Consider the following 18,042-nt stretch of genomic DNA (forward strand, 5'->3'; position numbering starts at 1 on the left):
CCTGGTCATAGAAGGCCACCAGGTTGGTCTGACAGGACCTGCCTCTAATGAACCAGTGTTGGTTGCCCCTAAGCATAATTTCCCCTGCTGGCCCCTCGTGGACATGCATTATGATATCCATGAAATCTAATAGGTCTCTTCCGGCCCTAGAAGTCTATGAAATCTTAACAGAGTATGAAACATGTAAACATATATCTACAAAGTAGCAATATATTGTAAGAAAAAAGGTTGCATCTTAGGAAAGGATGGAACATAGTGTTATAGATACAAACATAACACAAGATACAGTGATTTATACATATACCTCCTCATCCAGAAGATGAAAGTATATACCTGTAGGAGCATATTTTATTAATAAAAAATGAATAATTTCAGCCAAGAAATGTGTTTATATAGTTAGAGTTATACAGAGAGTAATACACGAGCATACCCATGTAACATCCTGGGCAACATGGACATATTTAAAATAATACACAAAAACAGATTTGATGATTTCCCAGACCAACTCACCTAGGCAGTGACAAAATAACTAATTGACATTATTAGATTTCATACATATTCTATAGGTCCCACATTAAACACCCATTTCTTTGATCTAGTTCTTTTAACCATGCTCCAGTTCTGGCCTTTAGAGCCCAATTATTCTTACAGATTGAATCCTAAATCAAATTCTTGGAAGAGAGAGAAACTGCAAACATCAAGGATGTCATGGTGACCTGAAGTTCAATTCTTCATCTGTAGACCCAAGCAGATTTAATATCCAGTACTGTCAGATGCCAGACCCATTCAACATATGGCCACCATTTAGGAACCCATTGGGGTGAGCAGAAGAGTTTATCACTGATAGGCAATACCAAAAACAGCCTTTATGGAAGATCTACAAACAGAACCTCATTTGACCCCCAGCCCAGGAATATATTGTTTCACCTTTAACCTTGAAGAAGGGGTGCCACCAAAAGGAGTAGTCTTTAGTGCAAATGGCATCCACACACTGGTAATGTTCTGTGTCTCCTAGTGTTAGTGGTTCTTCTTCTGACATCTTCACCATCAGAACTTAAGTTTGCAGTTAGGCAGGACTAAAGCTCTGGATGATGGCTCAGAATATTGCATTGAACTTAAAAGTATGATGTCAATGTGGTTCAAAATTAAATCGGCATCAGGCAGGGTAGTGCACGATCTCTACTAAGTTTTGCAATTGTTATTAACTGGAGCTTGAAATGCAGTGGCATAGTAAAGGTCTTCGCTGATGACATTGCAATGCTAGCAGGCAACACCAGCAGTATGTAAGAGATGAGAAGTAGCTTTCAAGGCAAGCAGAAAAGGTGGGCTTGAAAAACCCAAAGAAGACAAACTCGTGTCTGCTCATACCCAGGGATCCTGGTTTTCCCTAATAAAAAAAAAATCCCAATTTCCAGTTTAAAAAAAATAATCCCAAGTCCACATTTTTCTATTATTTAAATGAAGCACCATTTATATATATTATACACGTTTTTATAATATATATAAATGGTGTTTCATTTTAATCATGAAAAAATGTGGATTTGGGGTTACTTTTTTTAACTGAAAATTGGGGGGGAGGGGGTTTAAGTCAGAGAAAACCAGGATCACTGGTTATGAGCAGACACAAGTTTTGTCCTTGTGTTTTTCAAGCCCACCTTTTCTGCTTGCCTTTGGAAGCTGCTTGTCATCTATTACATACTGCAGGTGTTGCCTGCTAGCATTGCAATGTTATTGGCAAAGACCTTCACTGAGCCACTGCATTTCAAGCTCCAGTTAATAACAATTGCAAAACTTAGTAGAGATCATGCACCACCCTGCCTGATGCCTATTTAATTTTGAACCACGTTGGCATCAAATGAGGTCAATTAGGATTTTTTTTAAATCAGAGAAAACCAGGATCCCTGCTCATAACCCGCAAGAGCCAGTAGTAATACAACTTGGCACACAGATATTAGAGGAAGTATAAGAATGTTGTTACCGGGTAACAAGCACAGGCATAAACTGTATAGCATTTGCATAAATTAAAAACCATCCAATCTATCATAACAAGCACTGGAATGGAGACCAGCTGAGAAAAGAAAACAAGGCCAGCTTGGACTTTGTTGGTGTGACACAAACAGTGCTCTTTAATGTAATGAATTAAAAAGAACCTAGTGAAATAGTTTTGGAGCTCACTCCACTGCTTCATGTTCCATGTGAAATAAGTGCACTGAATGAATGATTGCTTCAGTGATCCCACTTCCAAGGAAGTGGATGGCCATTACTGGGTCCCCTCCAAGGGCTTTGCATATTTGAATATTTTATATTTATAGTGTTGTATTATTATATATAACATGAGGCTTCTTAATCATTCCTATAATCCAGGAGAGGTAGAAATAGCAGGGACTGCTGAAGGCAACCCCAGAGATAAGAATTTTAGAAACTCAGCCATGTTAGTAGTAATTGTACGTGTCAATTTGCAAACACAGGTTGTAAAGTATCAAGTACCCCTGTCAAATATGAGGCCTTTAATTGGGACTGCATGTCTCAAATCATTGAGATTACTCACATGAACAGAGGGAGCAATGTAAATCATTGAGCCAGAAGGAGCACCTGGCTTTCTGAACCTTGCTGCAAACTGCCCTCAACCGTTTGGGTAGAATGACTTGAAATATGACTACAAATATAGTGAAGCATTGGACCTGGTTCCCAAGAGAACAGGTAGTCCAAGTCTTAGTGGCACCAGCAAAACAACTGTGTTGTTTGTTACCTGCATATAAAAGAGATTGTCGGAGCCACAAAAGTTGCTGGGACAAGTTCTGGAAGGAGGATATCCTCTGACTCTTCCTCTTTTTCTGCAAGTTCTCCACCAGTTCTTTTCAGCAGATCTGATTGCATGCTCAGAAGCCTCACAGATCAAAAAGATTCTTGCCCCACCTCTTTGGGAAAACCATTTATTTTCATTTTAGTGCATGTGAAACCCAACCACATGAGACCATGAAGTCCCAAATATGGACAAGATGTACTCTATTCAGTTCCCTAACCTTAAGTTCAAATCCCTTCCTAACCTCCCTAACTTTTCACAAGATATATTGTTGACTCCTGCAGCTCAGAGCTGTGAAAGAGTTGCCTGTGAAAATGCAAAGTGGGGTGTCTCTTTTCACAAAGAAAAAGGGATGACACCTCATTCTAGACCTTTGGTAGCTCAAAAATTCATCCATCAATTCAAATTAAAGATTGTAATGTTAGCATCTGTAATTCCTATTCTAGGTTCTTTAGACTGTTTCATGACTCTTAACTTGCAAGACATGTATATTGTGGGAAAATCTCCTTACCCAGTACATAGTGCTTCCCTTTGATCTTTACAGAGCCCTGAACGTGTTCATCAAGTATCCGGTAATAGTGATGGGCTTCCTTTTGAGTTGGGGAGTCCAAGTCTATACATTTCTCAATGAGTAGCTGATCCAGGATTTCAGTCTCAATAGACATGAGTCAATCTGAATCATTTAGGACATGTTGATACTTCGGGGACCTCAGAATCATCAAAGCAAGATCCACTCAGACTCTAAAGTTTAAAGGGGTACTTCTGGACTATACAATGATGAAGGATCACCTACCACGGGATAGATTTCTTACCATTCTCAACCTCATCAAGCAGTTTCAGGTTCACTAAGTCATAATTTTCTAAAATTGGTGGGTTATATGCCCTCTTAGAGGATACAGCCTGCCGTTCTTCAGTACTCCATGTACTGGAGGTTGAGATCCATGTCCCTGCTTTACAACAGTCATAGAGACTTACGTATCTCCTAGATTGTTTTTAGCATTTGCTGACAGGATGAAAGGCAAACTGTCCCACTCAGAAGCTGTCAACATAGATTATGGTAAGGCATGATACAAGTAATCTTGGGAAATTAAGAAGTGGAATTAATATGGACAATATATCTCAAAGATCCACAGTTACAATGGTGTAAGTAACTGTTCGTTTTCTCAAAAAGTAAGATGTCTCATTTACAATAAGTATTTTTAAAATATAGTTACATAGAAAGTTTACAAATGTTTCAAAGCCTGTTTCTAGAATCAGGTAGGAGTTTTTTCATATATTCAGTGATTTATGAAACGACACATTTAGAATGTGTTTAAAGTTCATGATAGTTTTGAAACATGCTATTTTAAAGTATATTCCTTTTATATTGATAATATTTTTTTCAACAGGTTCAAGCAGCTGAATCAAAAATAACTAATTTAATCTACCTGAAGCATACCCTAGAGCTTGTGGATCCTCTAAAGGTGATACTGTTACTATATCCATATAAAATACAAACCTTCTGTTGATCTTCATTTTTGCACAATTTAGTGTATTATATTTACTTTACCTTTCATGGAACTGTATGTTGTTACTGCAGTAACATCCTCGAAAAATAAGAGGAGTACTGTACCTCTAAATTTATTTTTATATTAATCTTTTTTAAATATTGTTGAATCTGATACTTTACAAATTAAATTAATAATGTTACTGAATTCTTGACTGTATAAGAAATAGTTAATTTAAATGTATTCCTGCTGACCTTTTGAGCTCGTTTCATATAATCCTAACCTCAAATAAGGCTAAGTGAATCTAAATACCTTACAAACTGTGAAAACGGTTATACATTTAAATCTGTAACTATACTATATTTTCATTTTGAATAGGCTGCCTTACGAAGCTGCAAGACACCTTTGCTAAAAGCATACTACAGTTCTCTGGAAGATAAACGGTACTATGATGATATTTTTTTTCATGGATTTTATATCCAACTGTCTCCTTAGGCTGGCTATAGGATTTCATCTTTAAATATTTGTAGTTTTAGCTCCTGTTTTATGTTCTTCTTAAAAGCAGTTGGTAAAGTTTTTAGAAGTTCAGCTTTTCAACTGATACAGTAAAAATTCAAGATAAAAACAAAGTTGGCTTTAATAATTGGGTGAATGAATGGTAAACAAGTTCTTAAAACAGTCAAGTACTCTGAATGAAAATCAGTTTAAAAATATTTCAGTTTCTCAGACTCACCAGTAATAATTGCATATTGTTATGTCTATCTGTCTTCAGATAATAGCACATTTCACTCATATTTCACTTTGTCCATATGTTCCTCTGAGATTTTAAAATATATATTCGGTTTTTAATATTTATTTTAAGCTACCAACATGTACTGCCTTCAGTTATTTGTAATTTCTGGGCGATAATGTTGTTGTTTAATATTGCATAGCTAAATCCATAAATGATGTCATTCACGGTGCAGGTTTGGAATCATACTTGAAAAAATTAAGACAGTCATTAATGATGATACCAGATACACAAAAGGATGCTTGAATATGAGGACCCAGAAGTGCTATGCTGTAAGACCAAACATCAATGAATTCCTTGATATAGCTCGTAGAACATACACAGAGATAGTGGATGATATAGCAGGTATCTCTATACTTATATTTTTATATACTGAAACTCCAAAATACATTTTATCTGCTACATAGAACTATAACATTTTGTAAAAATGTATTATGCTGATGTTCTAATGTGGAAAAGACAAACAATGTTGATGTAAATTGTGTCCTTGATTAGAAAAATAGAATGTAGAAATTGGCAATTAGTATGCCAAAAATACCATGATGTTAATCATATTTTAATCTATGCATATAAATACTGAGTTTGGTACCCACATGTGCCAGATCTAAATTTGGTCAAAAGTATTCAAACAGTATTATTTTAAAGAATTGCAATTGTCAATATAAAGTTATTACATATAAAATGATAGGTACTCAGTTCTTTATATTTTAACCAGTTTTTGTTTTGTTTATGAGTTGCATCTTAATCTTGTTTAAGCTAAAGTGAACAATAGACATTTTGGAAAAATGCTTCTATTCTTTTGTGAACATGACTCAGTCAAAAGTGAAGAGTATTTTTTTCTCCTGGAACGGCTTCTGTAATTTTTCTGAGTAGACAGTTAACAAATGGTATCATAAGATGGATTAACACTTTAGCTAGCAAGAGTGTTGAATTGAAGATCCAAATTTAAGAACTAATAATATACTTTCCATTATCTTGAGGTTCATGTTAGCGTTTTATCTTACACTTTCTATACCACAGAGTGAACAGCCTAAGTATTTAGTTTTTTCCCCTCATTTTTCCATAATTTCCTTAGTTCTGAAATCCAAAGAAAAGTACATGGATAGGAGATGTCATTCCTCTTTATAGGTTCTTCAGTCTACTTTCACTACAGCCCTCCTTTTGAATACCTAGGCTAAGTACAGACAGTCAAAAAGCCCAAAGCTGAAACAATTCAGTCTTTGTAGGTTAGTAAAAGATGCATAGATTGAAATGATGAGCAAGTGAACAGACATTCATTTTTAATTCCAGAAATGCAGCCACATTTCTACAGTGACCCAGGCCAGAAGCCAGGGGGCACTAGAGCAGAGGCAGGCAATTATTTCAGCTGGAAGACTGCTACCTGAGTTTTGGCAAGCCATCGAGGGCCACAAGGGTAGCCCTGCCCCATGACAGCCCTGCCCCATGTCACTATCTTGGGACCAGAAGTCCTGCCCCATAACCCCTGACCTTTGCCACCAGAAGTCCCCCCCCCGCCCCACCAAAGTACTCTTCAGCAAGGGGGTTTGCCAACTTGGAACCAGAAAAATACCAAATTATATTCTAAAAATCAAAAGTACTACAACATTCATTAATCTCATTTTTTTTAATGTCCTGATTTACATGTGTATCTGTTGGGTGGAGGAGCATGTGGGTGTGTGTGGATGTGTGAGGTGTGAGTAGGCATGGGTTTTGTGGGGGTCTGTGAGTGTGTGGGGGGAGGGTGGCTGAGAAGAGCTTTGGCATGCATGGAGGGGAAATGTTTGCCCACAGCCTGCCCACAGCTCCCCCTGCAGCAGAGAGAGCCCCTACCAGTGTTCCTCCAAGCCTGGGCTCCATGCTTCTGCCATTCCTGGCACTGGGGCATGCGGGCCCTGTGCTCCTGCTTGCCACCACTTCCCCCTCCTGTCTGCCACTGCTGCCCTTCTCAAGCTGCTTCCTTGTTCCCCCTCCAACCCGCCCGCCCCCTGTCCTAGATGCATGGCCGAGACTGCAGAATGCAGCAAGAACTGGACTGGACCAGCTGGTACTGCATGGAGCAAGCCGAGAATAGTAGGGGCTGGACCAGTTCCTGCTGAGTCCTGCAGCCCAGCACTGCAGCCTGGAACCATGTGGTGCCAGAGCGGCGGCAGCTGTGGGCAAGAAAGCAGGGAAATGATTGAGGCAGGTGGTGGGGGAGTGGCAGCGAATGGACACATGGAGTGCAATGACAGCTATGTGGGAGCCCCATGGGGCCTGTGCTGGTGTACTGGCACAGGCCCCACACTCCTGCCCAGCAGTTACTGTGCTCCACATGCCCTCTCGCTGCCCCTTCCCCCTGCCTTCTGCAGCCATTTTCTCCTTCCCCCCAGCTCCACCCACCAGCTGCTCCAGCAGCAAATGGTTCCCAGGTACAGTGCCAGGACTGCAGCAGCTTGCCTGGCCTGGCCCTGAGGACTGGGGTGATTGCCCGTGGTCCTTCCCTGCCTCCTCCCCTCCTTCTTATCTGAATTTCCCTCTGGCTCAGGGAGGTGGGAACAGCCCCAGGGTCCCAGGCCAGAAGCCTTTGCTAGACAAAGGCTTCCGAGTGGGTGGGGCAGGGTGGTGATGGGCTGACCTTGCTGTTGTGGCTGCTTAGTCCTGCCACCGGCTCCCCCTGGTCCTACTGCCGCTGCCTCCTGTCATCTTTGACAGGCAGCCATGGGCAGATAAATATTCATTTTCTAAATTTTTTAGGGGCCCCGCAGGCCAGATAGAATGGCCTGGTGGGCCAGATCTGGCCTGCGGGCCATATTTTGTCTACCTGTGCACTAGAGCATGCCTCCCTGCTCTGCTGGAGGAGATGGCATGGGCTAAAGCTAGCCTGCCCACCCTGCAAGGGGAGGGTTTGTGAGGGAGGTTCAAAGCATCCTGGGATGCTTTGGGACTGATTTAACTTGAATCTGGAGGGGGATCTGTGGCAGAAGTTCAATAAACTGATTTAACCTAAGTCAGTTAAGTCTGATATGATATTCATCCAGGTTTATCTTAAACTGGTTTTGGCCACTTTGAAAGCAGTTTATGTGCATTGAACTTGTCCTGTGTTGCAGATTTGAACTAGTTTCCAATCATTTGTATTGGTTTGTGTGTAATTTCCATCCCTAACTTTTCCCCATATTTGCTGCACTTCTGGACTGTTTTAGAGTCGCAAGTAGGAAAAGACTGAGCATACCAGATCTAAGATCCTTGTTGAGAACACAGGACAGTACATCACTAGCTGAACAGTGGACCCATCTGAACTTAATTTTTAAGGGAAATTTTTCTTCCTAGTGGAGGGAAAAGCCAACCTTGATATCTCTCAGACATTATTATAACATTAATAATCTTTTTAAAAGAATACCAGAGTTCTCTTCTGATAGTTTGTATCCACTGGTTCTGTGCTGTCAGAGCTCTTATTTAAATGGTTATCTGAATTCTTTCAACTCCACACAATATTCCTTCCAAGGTCCCAACAAAGCATTCTGATTTACTGGACTTCAGTGTTTAGCTATTACAAGTTTTATAATACATTACAAAGTGTTTCAGTTATAGCTGTTTTTCCCCCTCATATTGCAATAGGAATGATAACACAGCTTGCAGAAAAATATAACCTCCCTTTGAAGACGAGTTTCAGTTCTTCTCGTGGATTTTTTATCCAGATGAATGCAGACTCTGCAGTTTTATCCAATGGTCAGCTTCCTTCAGAATTCACAAAGGTACATATTCTTCTAAAGATGCTTTGTCATGAAATTAATGACCAGTGAAGTTAAATGAAAGTAAATTAGGTTAGAATTTATTTGATTTTGTTCTTTTATATGGTGTATTATTTCTGTATGTATCATAATATTCAATTGTCAGATAATATGCAATGCTCTAAAGGTGTATCATCATTCTGATAATGTCATTTTCTTTTCTTTTTTTCATGCTGATTTAGGGAAACTGCAGTGAAGTAATTATGTTTTATGCTTTTTGGAAATCATTGTTAATTGTGATTATTTGGCATTTCTCTACAGATTACTAAAATAAAAAATACATATAGCTTTACTTCAGCAGATGTGATTAAAATGAATGAAAGGTGCCAGGAGTCTTTGAGAGAAATTTATCACATGACCTACTTGTAAGATTGTTTCAAACATTGTAATATTTATGGTAACTTGATTTCTGTCACATTAACAAGTAATTACAAAGTTTTCTAACCAGTTTTGCTTGTTAAATTATGGTCATTTATAAGAGTAGTCTAACATTGTACAGAGAGGGTACAAGTACACATCATGAGAGAGAAAATTAAAAGGCCAAATTATATTAACTCATGATTGAAATGTATTAAGTTTTATACATAAAAGGAAGTTATTCATTAGGGATGTGCAAAGTGGGCCATATTCGATTCAGATTCAGATTTGGCCCAATTTGGAGGACAGTGATTCGATTTGCTGATTTGGATCGCTGTCCCAATTCAATTTGGCCAAATCTGAAGATTCAATTCTGATTCAGCGAATCAGCGATTTGGACATAGACACAGCTTTATATGTTTTTTTACATACCTTGAGATACCAGGCACAGCTCGTGAATGCTGAGATGGTGGGGCAGATGGAGCATCCCACAGGAGCTCAGGCAGGCCTTCCGTGTGCTTGGCAGTGGACCTGGAAATGGACTGGAAGTACTTCTGGTCCACTTCCAGGTTCACCACCGAGCATACAGGGGACCCCATGCTGGTTGAGCAATCAGTTGTGGGGGGGGGGGCCCAGGTTCCGCCCCCCCAGACCCAAGAAGAACCAGTCACCAAGAGAGGAGGCATGCAGGGGTCCCTCGCATGTTATGGTCCACTTCCTCGTCTGCTTTTGAGCATGCTGGGGACCCCCCCACACTCCCATGGGGCACTCCATCCGCCCCACCATCTCAGCGTTCATGGGCCGCCTAGTATCTTGAGGTATGTAGAAAAAACATGTAAAGCTGTGTCTATGACAGAATCATCAAATCTCTCCAAATTGAATTGGAGGCTTCTAATTTGATTTGGAGAGATTAATGGGTCTCCTGATTCGATTCAGATTTGGAGATTCAGCTGCTGAATCGGGCCGAATCTCCTCCAAATCGAATCAGCAACCGAAGCTTCACACAGCCCTATTATTCATCACAAATATTAAACATTTTCTAGGGGTATTATTAACATAAAAAGATGCAGCAAATTTATCAATTTTGTAAAGCTAGCACAGACAATAAATGGCCCATTTTGGCCGTTCCTTTCCTTGGAATTTATCCTGAACCATGAACTCAGGGAATGGAAAAGTCATACTCTGGAGAATAATAAAATACTATTGATTCCTAAGCTGTATTTTAGAGAACGAGCTCTGCAGAAACAGCTCTCTTGCAAGCCAGTGGGAGTTATAGCCACAATCTGATAACAGAATTAGCCTAGAGGTTGATAATTTCCCTCCTTCCTCCATTTAATATGTTATTCAGAAATTCACAGACTTGCCCATATTTCTGGTTTTCATTTGGAAAGTGTCTGTCATGCTATTAAATACCATGTTAACAGTTTAAGCTAATAATTGCATTATTTCTGTAAAATATGTAAGGCAATTAAATTTAATATACCAGAACTGAATAATAACCATCTGCTTACAGAATAGTGTGTAAACTACTAAGCGAGATCTATGAACATATTCATTGTCTGTACAAACTTTCTGACACTGTATCCATGCTGGACATGCTGCTGTCATTTGCCCACACCTGCACTATTTCTGACTATGGTAAGTTTCCTTCTTAGTTATTCTGCAAAGCCCTGGTGAACACGGCCTAGTTGACCAGTCACCAGGCTGCTGTGTTTGGATTCTGACTTCTGGGACTTTTACTTTTAGGTTCCTTGGGTAAAAGTAGACTCCAGTCAGTATCTCCTGCTCCAGCCTCTCTGACGCACTTTGCTTGGGATGGACTATCTGACTACTGTCCCTTCACCAAAATGGAACTTGCCCATCAAATCCCCCAACTAATGATAAACATGAGTTTTAAAACCTAGGGGATGAACACTACTACTTCATGCCCCCTCTTTTTCCTTGCCACCAATTTTAGTCACCAACAGTGACCAAAGATTCCAAATTTGGTGATGGGAAAGGGATTGGGGGGCTAAGTAGCAACAGCATTCACCCTGTGGGTTCTGAAGCTGCACCAACACAGTAGCTCTGGCAGCTGCACTAACAAACCTGGCAGGCAGCAACTTAAACATTTATGGGCCACCAGTTACCCCAAAACTCCAGCTTTGTGGGCACTTGGGGTTTACAGGTCACCTTTTCAGAGATGTGTAATGGCAAAACAGATGCATAGTTACTGTTTTGAAATCCTTTACATAGTTGCAAGGGTTTCAAAAGCTAGTCATGGTTTAACGGGCACAAGAAGTAATGACAAGTCTGAACAGAATAGAAATGATTGCCACCACTTCCTCAAAGACCTCTGATCCAGGATTCCTCCTCCCATTTCAAATCCTGCATATGGTTTCTTTTCTGGAACATGGAATAACCTGTTTCCATCTGCTTTTCCTAGTAGCATAGCCAAGGGTGGGCAACTAGGTCAGCAGTCCCAGGTCCTGAGTTGCAGATTGGGGAGAAATGCAAAAACAGCAGCCACTGCATTGCTGGCCCAGCCTTTGCTGCTGGTAGCCCAGCCCACTGATGCTGCCCCATGTGTCACTGCTATCCAGGGAAAACAAGTGACCAGGATTTCCTATTCAAGCTCCCCACCTCAGACACTCTCTGGGCTTGTTATGTTTGCCATCATAGCCAAATTAGAAGAGCTTCCTCAGAGAAAGCAGCATGTGCCAGCGTTTGGTGCATCATCTCCTCAGTCATTAGCTAAACTGACGAAAACACCCTTCTTGCTTCTTACCAGAGGTTTTGCAGGATTAGACATATGGGTCCAGGGATGGCTTTGAAGCTTTTTTGACATATGGGTCCGGGGATGGCTTTTTTGTCTTTCACCTCACCTATATAGTTACACCATCAAAACTGTAGTATAAGCCTGATCTGTTTTGCTCTCTCTCTCCCTAATTGCCTTATGTAATACTGTTTCTTCCAATCGCCTTTATCAGATAGCTCTCTAATCTGCCCTTTTAAATTATTAAAATTTTCTAATAAGCTTAGTTAACTGTTCTCTGGAGTGCACACCTGAAAAACTTGTTATCCCCTTCTGTTGTCCACCTCTTTGTCCAAGGGTGGTCCATTTAAATGGAAAGTCATCAAAGGTATTGACTTTCATTTGTTGATCCTGTGCCAACACACCTTAGAATTTCAATCCAAGATAATGATAAAAAGATAAAGAGGGCAAAAATTCTATTTTGAATTTGGAACTTGGTAATTCATCAGAAATGCACACAGAAAATCTCAACAGCAAACAGAAATGTTGCAAGTAGATAGACTCCCCAGATCTTTATAGACAGCAAATATTAATAAAAATGTAGGGAAGGCTATTCCCTTGTTCCCTGTGTTTATATTGTATATTCCTTTATAATAGTATCAGATTTAGTTCATGACACTTGTATTTTATCTTTTCATACTTGAGTCATCTATAAAGCTAAAACAGAGTTTCATTTTAGTGTATGAGTTACTTTTATAGTCTCATTTCTCATATTTTTCTTTCCTTTATTACTCATGTCTTATGTCACTTGTTGCTGAATGCAGTCATTGAATATTAGTTTGAGTTTGGACAGCATTTTACTTTTTTGTAATAAATCATGAAGACTTGTATATAAGACACAATCTCCACTGGAAAACAGTCCATTAGTTTTCCCAAGTGCGCTGTCTTACTGATTTGATAGCTATAAGCCAGGTCTTTTACATGGAAATATCCTCCTTCTGCCATCCTTACTCATATTGAATAGTACCTTCCTTGTGAATAGTCCCACTGACTACTGAACTACACATGTGGTAAGATAATTTTTAACAAAAGTAGAAGTAACAGAATCAAGTCCATGGAGCTCTGCTTTCTTCTGTAAGAGTGACACTTATTTGAACATTTTTTTCATAATTGATGGAAGCCCACACACACGCACACCACATTTACTCAAATCTTAAGATGCGGGTTTTTCCCCCAGTCAGAATGGGAGAAAAAAACCCACTCATCTTAGATTTTTATACAAAGTCGACAGGGTGGGGGCTGTGGCAGGCAGCTGTTGTGGCTCTGAGTCTGACTACAAGCCCAGGTCAGAGCCAGAATCAGACCTCCTACAGCCTTGTCTGCTTGTCCTCTGCAGCTTCTGACCCCCTCTGTCCCTTTCCTCCCTCTTATTGTCAGGCACAGCTCAGCTTCAGCTTGGGCTGGATTCCCTCCTGGCACCAAGCACAATAAAACTGTGTCCTTTGCCTATTCAATCAATGCCAACACCGCTGCATGGCCTGGCAGGGTTTGAGCTTCCACGTGCTATGCTCCAGGAGGGAATAGAACCCAAGCAGTTTCTGTAAGTAAGTGTGGAGGGGAGGCACTGTGGGGAGCTGGGGGTAAGGAGGTGCTGGTGGCAGGGGTCAGGAAGACTGCACAGGGAAGAAGTTGCGGAATGACAAAGGACAGAGGACAAAGCACTGCTGTAGCAGTGGAAGGGGGATGAATTCAAGACAGCCATGTGATAATTAGATTCTATACCTGGAAAATTATAACAAATTTATAAAGTTTCCATGTGTAGAATCTAATTATTAGCGGGTCATCTTAAAGTCAGGGTCAACTTAGATGTAAGCAAATACTGTATGTTCAATGCTTAATGTATATCTTATCATTTTTCCTTTCGTTTAGTTCGCCCAGAATTCACTGATACCTTAGCAATCAAGCAGGGATGGCATCCTATTCTTGAAAAGATATCTCTGGAAAAACCCATTCCTAACAATACATATCTCACAGAGGGAAGCAATTTTGTCATTATTACAGGACCAAATATGAGTGGAAAATCAACTTACCTAAAACAGATTGCACTATGTCAAATTATGGCACAGATTGGTGAGCAGTAGTTTGATAAGTACTCTTTCATGCTATTTGTATTATTTTTCTTGATATTCTTTTAATTATGAGCAGTAAAATGCATTTCTGAAAAGAAGATAGCATTTTATATCAATATTAAATAAGGATGTTTTTATCAATAAGATTGCTACTGATCATAATATAAAGTATCTTATACTCTTTATTTTGTAGGTTCTTATGTTCCAGCAGACTATTCTTCTTTCAGAATTGCTGAACAAATTTTTACTAGAATTGGTATGGATGATGATATAGAAACAAATGCATCAACATTCATGAAGGAAATGAAAGAGGTATAGGTACTAAGCTTAGGTGTCTTGTGTATCAGGGCCTAATTCACATTTAGCCAGCTGCAGGTTGTATTGGCTAATAATTATATATTTCATTTCCACAGAAGCAGGTTGTTTATATATAATAAAAATGCAGTAAATCTCCCCTCACATTTCATATCTATCTTCCCTTTGTTATGGAGTGTACATTCAGATTATTTAGGACTTTGTGGGTCAAACCCAGATTCACTGAATTTCTCCCAGGAGAAACATGCCTCTTCCAGGAGAAGATCTTTGAGGACTTAACCTGGAAAATCTCCCTTACATTCTATTGTAAGAGTGAATGCTTATACACTGCCCCTCTATTCTTGCTAGCCCCAGCCAAGTTCCCAGCCCTTAGGTTTTGAATGCCATGTCTGCCTGTCTCCACCCTCCCTCCCTTAGAATTTCAGTCCAATATAGGGATAAAAAGACAGAGGCCAAAAAGTTATATTTTTAATGTAGAACTTGGTAGCAAAGCTTGGGGACCAGGAATTGGGCGTGGGGAGGCAGAGCCTAAGCTGGCTCCCAGTACCAGATGGGGGCAGCAAGAATATCTTATGGAAGCATTAGGAGCTGAGTGGATGAGCAGCCATTCCTTGCTCCCTGACTGCTCCTCGAAGTAGTCTCTGTTGTGAGAAGGAGCTACTCACTTTGTTCCCAGGAATGGGAGGACTGGAGCACCTGCTGCCGCCCACATTTTCCCCTGACCAGCATCACCCTGGTCTCAGAAAGACACAAGGACCAGGGGAGAGGAGGCAGCTGCAGGCTAAATGCTTGTACTGCTCCCTCCCCCAGAATGATTTTCTAGTGGTGGAAATTTTTCATTAGAGGGAGGGAAACAAAGAATCGGACATGCTCTGTTCACCAGGGCACCTCTTGGGGTAACAAGGAACAATGGTCACAAACTGACAGAGCGCAAATTTAGGCTGGACATTAGGAAGAACTTCTTCATGGTAAGGGTGGCCAGAATTTCAAATGGGCTTCCAAGGGAGGTGGCTCTCTCCCTTACCTTGGGGGTCTTTAAAAGAAGGCTGGATAGGCATCTGGCTGGGGTCATTTGACCCCAGCACTCTTTCCCGTCTAGGGCCGGGGGTCGGATTCAATGATATGTTGAGGTCCCTTCCGACCCTAGCATCTATGAATCTATGCTAAGAGTTATATTTCAGGTGAAATAAAACAATGTATGCATATTAAGAGTTGGGGAATTAGCAATTTACTAACAGAGCTGATACAAAATATTCTTTTTTTTCTAGATAGCCTATATCATCCAAAATGCTAATGACAGATCACTGATTATAATCGATGAACTTGGCAGAGGTACCAGTACTGAAGAAGGTATTGGTATTTGTTATGCAGTCTGTGAATATCTATTGAGTTTGAAGGTATATTTTACATTTTTAAATAATTTGCATCTAAAATGTGTAATTATTTTGTGTTACAGTCTTAACAGTATACTAAATATGAATATTTTGTCTCTTATCCTAGACTTTGTCATGTGGATATTTATGATCTAGGTGATCCTGATAAATTTATCAGGATCAATGGATAGATAAGAGATGGATTAATAGATAAGAAAGTGCTATACTTCCTATCACTTCTGGTACTTGTCCTATCCTTATCTCCTTGTTCCAACCCCTGGATTATCCCAGAAGCATATTTCTATTAAGATTTGGTTCCATCTATCTCCTTCATCTTGGAAAGCTTCAGAAAAGCTTCAGCCTTGGCTTTTATCATTGTAATCTGACTATATCTTGTTCTTATTAATGAAGCCAACCACAGTATCCCTAATACAGTTGTTTAACAATTAGAGCTATAACAAATCTGCAGAATCAAGTTCATGAAATATATCTTTCAGTTTGGTATTGCAGTTGGGAACCAAAGTAACTGACCCCTTCAGTTTTGCTTGGAGATTAAAATTTTATATACTTAACATCTCCAGAGGGAACCTTCCCAGCTGTCTGATTCCAAAATCAAGATTATTCTGCACTTGACTGATTTTAAATGCTTCATTTTAGTGGCTTGTTGAGAGAAACTTAACAGGCTTTTTGATGAGGGAAGAGGAGAGGAATTTCACTGATGTACTAGTTCTGAGATCATAGTGCACTGTCAGACTTTTTCAAGCAAAGACACAAAGTCCATCTCTAGGGATTATTTTTGAGTATTTATGCAGTTAGGTTTGAAATGATCAGATATTTCGCATTACTCTAATCTAAGGACAGTATATAACCTTGGAACGTTGGCAGAAATTTTGATCGAATTTTATAAGAATCAGTGGATTTTCACTAGTGGCTAAATTTATATATGGAGAAGGCATACATAATTTGCACTTTATAAAATAATCAAAGTAGATATATATATATGTATATTAGGGCTGAGCAGAACAGCACCATTGCATTGAGACTTCCATCTCGCCATTTAGAAGGGACAGTGTTTGGTTTTGTTTCATTTAGTTTCAAAGCACCGTTCCATTTCATCAAAACTGTTTTGCCGCTTCAGTGTTTCGCCATAGGCTATAATGTGGAATCATGAAAATGCCTGTAACTTTTTCATTTCTTGCCTAATGTATATAAAAATTGGAGGGATGGTAGCCCCATCTGCAGGCATGATGCCTGCCAAGTGTCAAGGAGATAGGTGCAAAGGTTTCTGGAAAACTGCACCTCAAACAGTTGCCAGATTCCTCCTGAGGGTGTGGGCTCCTGGATCTGCGTGCGGGATGATGGCGATCAGGGGCAGCCTCCTGTCATCCCACGTGCAGACCTGGGGGTGCTGGCCCCCAGATCTGCATGTGGGATAACAGGAACCTGCCACTGCTGCCTGAGGCCAGTTGCAGCAGGAATGTTCCTGGTGCTGGGCGCAGGCTGCGCCCAGTGCTGGTCCCAGGTGGCAGCAGCAGGCTCCTGTCATCCTTTGTGCAGATGCAAAGGCCCATACCCACAGGAGGAGTCTAGCACAGCCCCACAGCCCTCCCAGGGATGCAGACCTGCAGATTTGTGTGTGGGATGACAGGAGGCTGCTCTTGCTGCCTGGGGCCAGTAGCAGCAGCTATCTTCTGGGTGCTGGCTGTGCCCAGCACCAGTTCCAGGCAGCAGCGGCAACCTCCTGTCATCCCACACACAAATCTGGGGGCCCACCCACCTGGGAGGGCTCTGGGGCTGTGTCAGACTCCTCCTGGGGGTGTGGGCTCCTGGATCTGTGTGCAGGATGATAGCAGGCTGCCGACTGGGACCAGTGCTGAAGCCAAGCAAGTATGGCTTTGAAACTTGAAATGTTTCAAAACTTCCAAAACATTTCAAGTGCCCTGTAGCAGAGCACTAAGGTGCCTGCTACTTGTAGAGCCAGAATAAGCACTCAGGTGCTGGTTGCTAAGGCAACTGGAGGGAACCAGTGACCCACACCTGCTAGCTATCAGCTGACCAGAAGGGGCATGGCCTGGCTCCCATTTAAACCCCAGGACTGAGTTCAGGCAGGCAGTTCCCTGCTGGCAGCCAAAAGGGGAAGGAGCCCTGCCGGAGTGAGTAAAAGGAAGTCTGAACTATACGAGCAGTTCCAGAGATGGGTAAGGGGTGGAGCAACCCTGGGGCATCAGTGAGATTTTAGACGGAAAGTTTGAAGTTATGTTATAGCCCAGGGGCTTGTGTTTTGTTT

At 40.8% G+C, this 18,042-nt stretch overlaps 1 protein-coding gene across 1 annotated transcript in view; it reads left to right on the forward strand.

The window, feature by feature from the left end:
• The window catches only part of MSH4 (mutS homolog 4), a gene marked incomplete at its 5' end in the record, with an annotated part of 59,979 nt that overhangs the window by 1,642 nt on the left and 40,295 nt on the right, over positions 1-18,042 (forward strand). Inside the window, 9 exons of the mRNA XM_019501466.1 lie at positions 4,192-4,266; positions 4,669-4,733; positions 5,256-5,425; positions 8,675-8,811; positions 9,109-9,212; positions 10,718-10,842; positions 13,868-14,068; positions 14,261-14,379; positions 15,651-15,779. Coding sequence (XP_019357011.1) covers positions 4,192-4,266; positions 4,669-4,733; positions 5,256-5,425; positions 8,675-8,811; positions 9,109-9,212; positions 10,718-10,842; positions 13,868-14,068; positions 14,261-14,379; positions 15,651-15,779 — 1,125 coding nt within the window. The remainder of the gene's footprint in view (positions 1-4,191; positions 4,267-4,668; positions 4,734-5,255; positions 5,426-8,674; positions 8,812-9,108; positions 9,213-10,717; positions 10,843-13,867; positions 14,069-14,260; positions 14,380-15,650; positions 15,780-18,042) is intronic.

This window comes from Gavialis gangeticus, unplaced genomic scaffold (genome assembly GCF_001723915.1).
Source record: "Gavialis gangeticus isolate Ggan-Ray unplaced genomic scaffold, GavGan_comp1, whole genome shotgun sequence".
NCBI classification, from domain to species: Eukaryota; Metazoa; Chordata; order Crocodylia; family Gavialidae; genus Gavialis; species Gavialis gangeticus.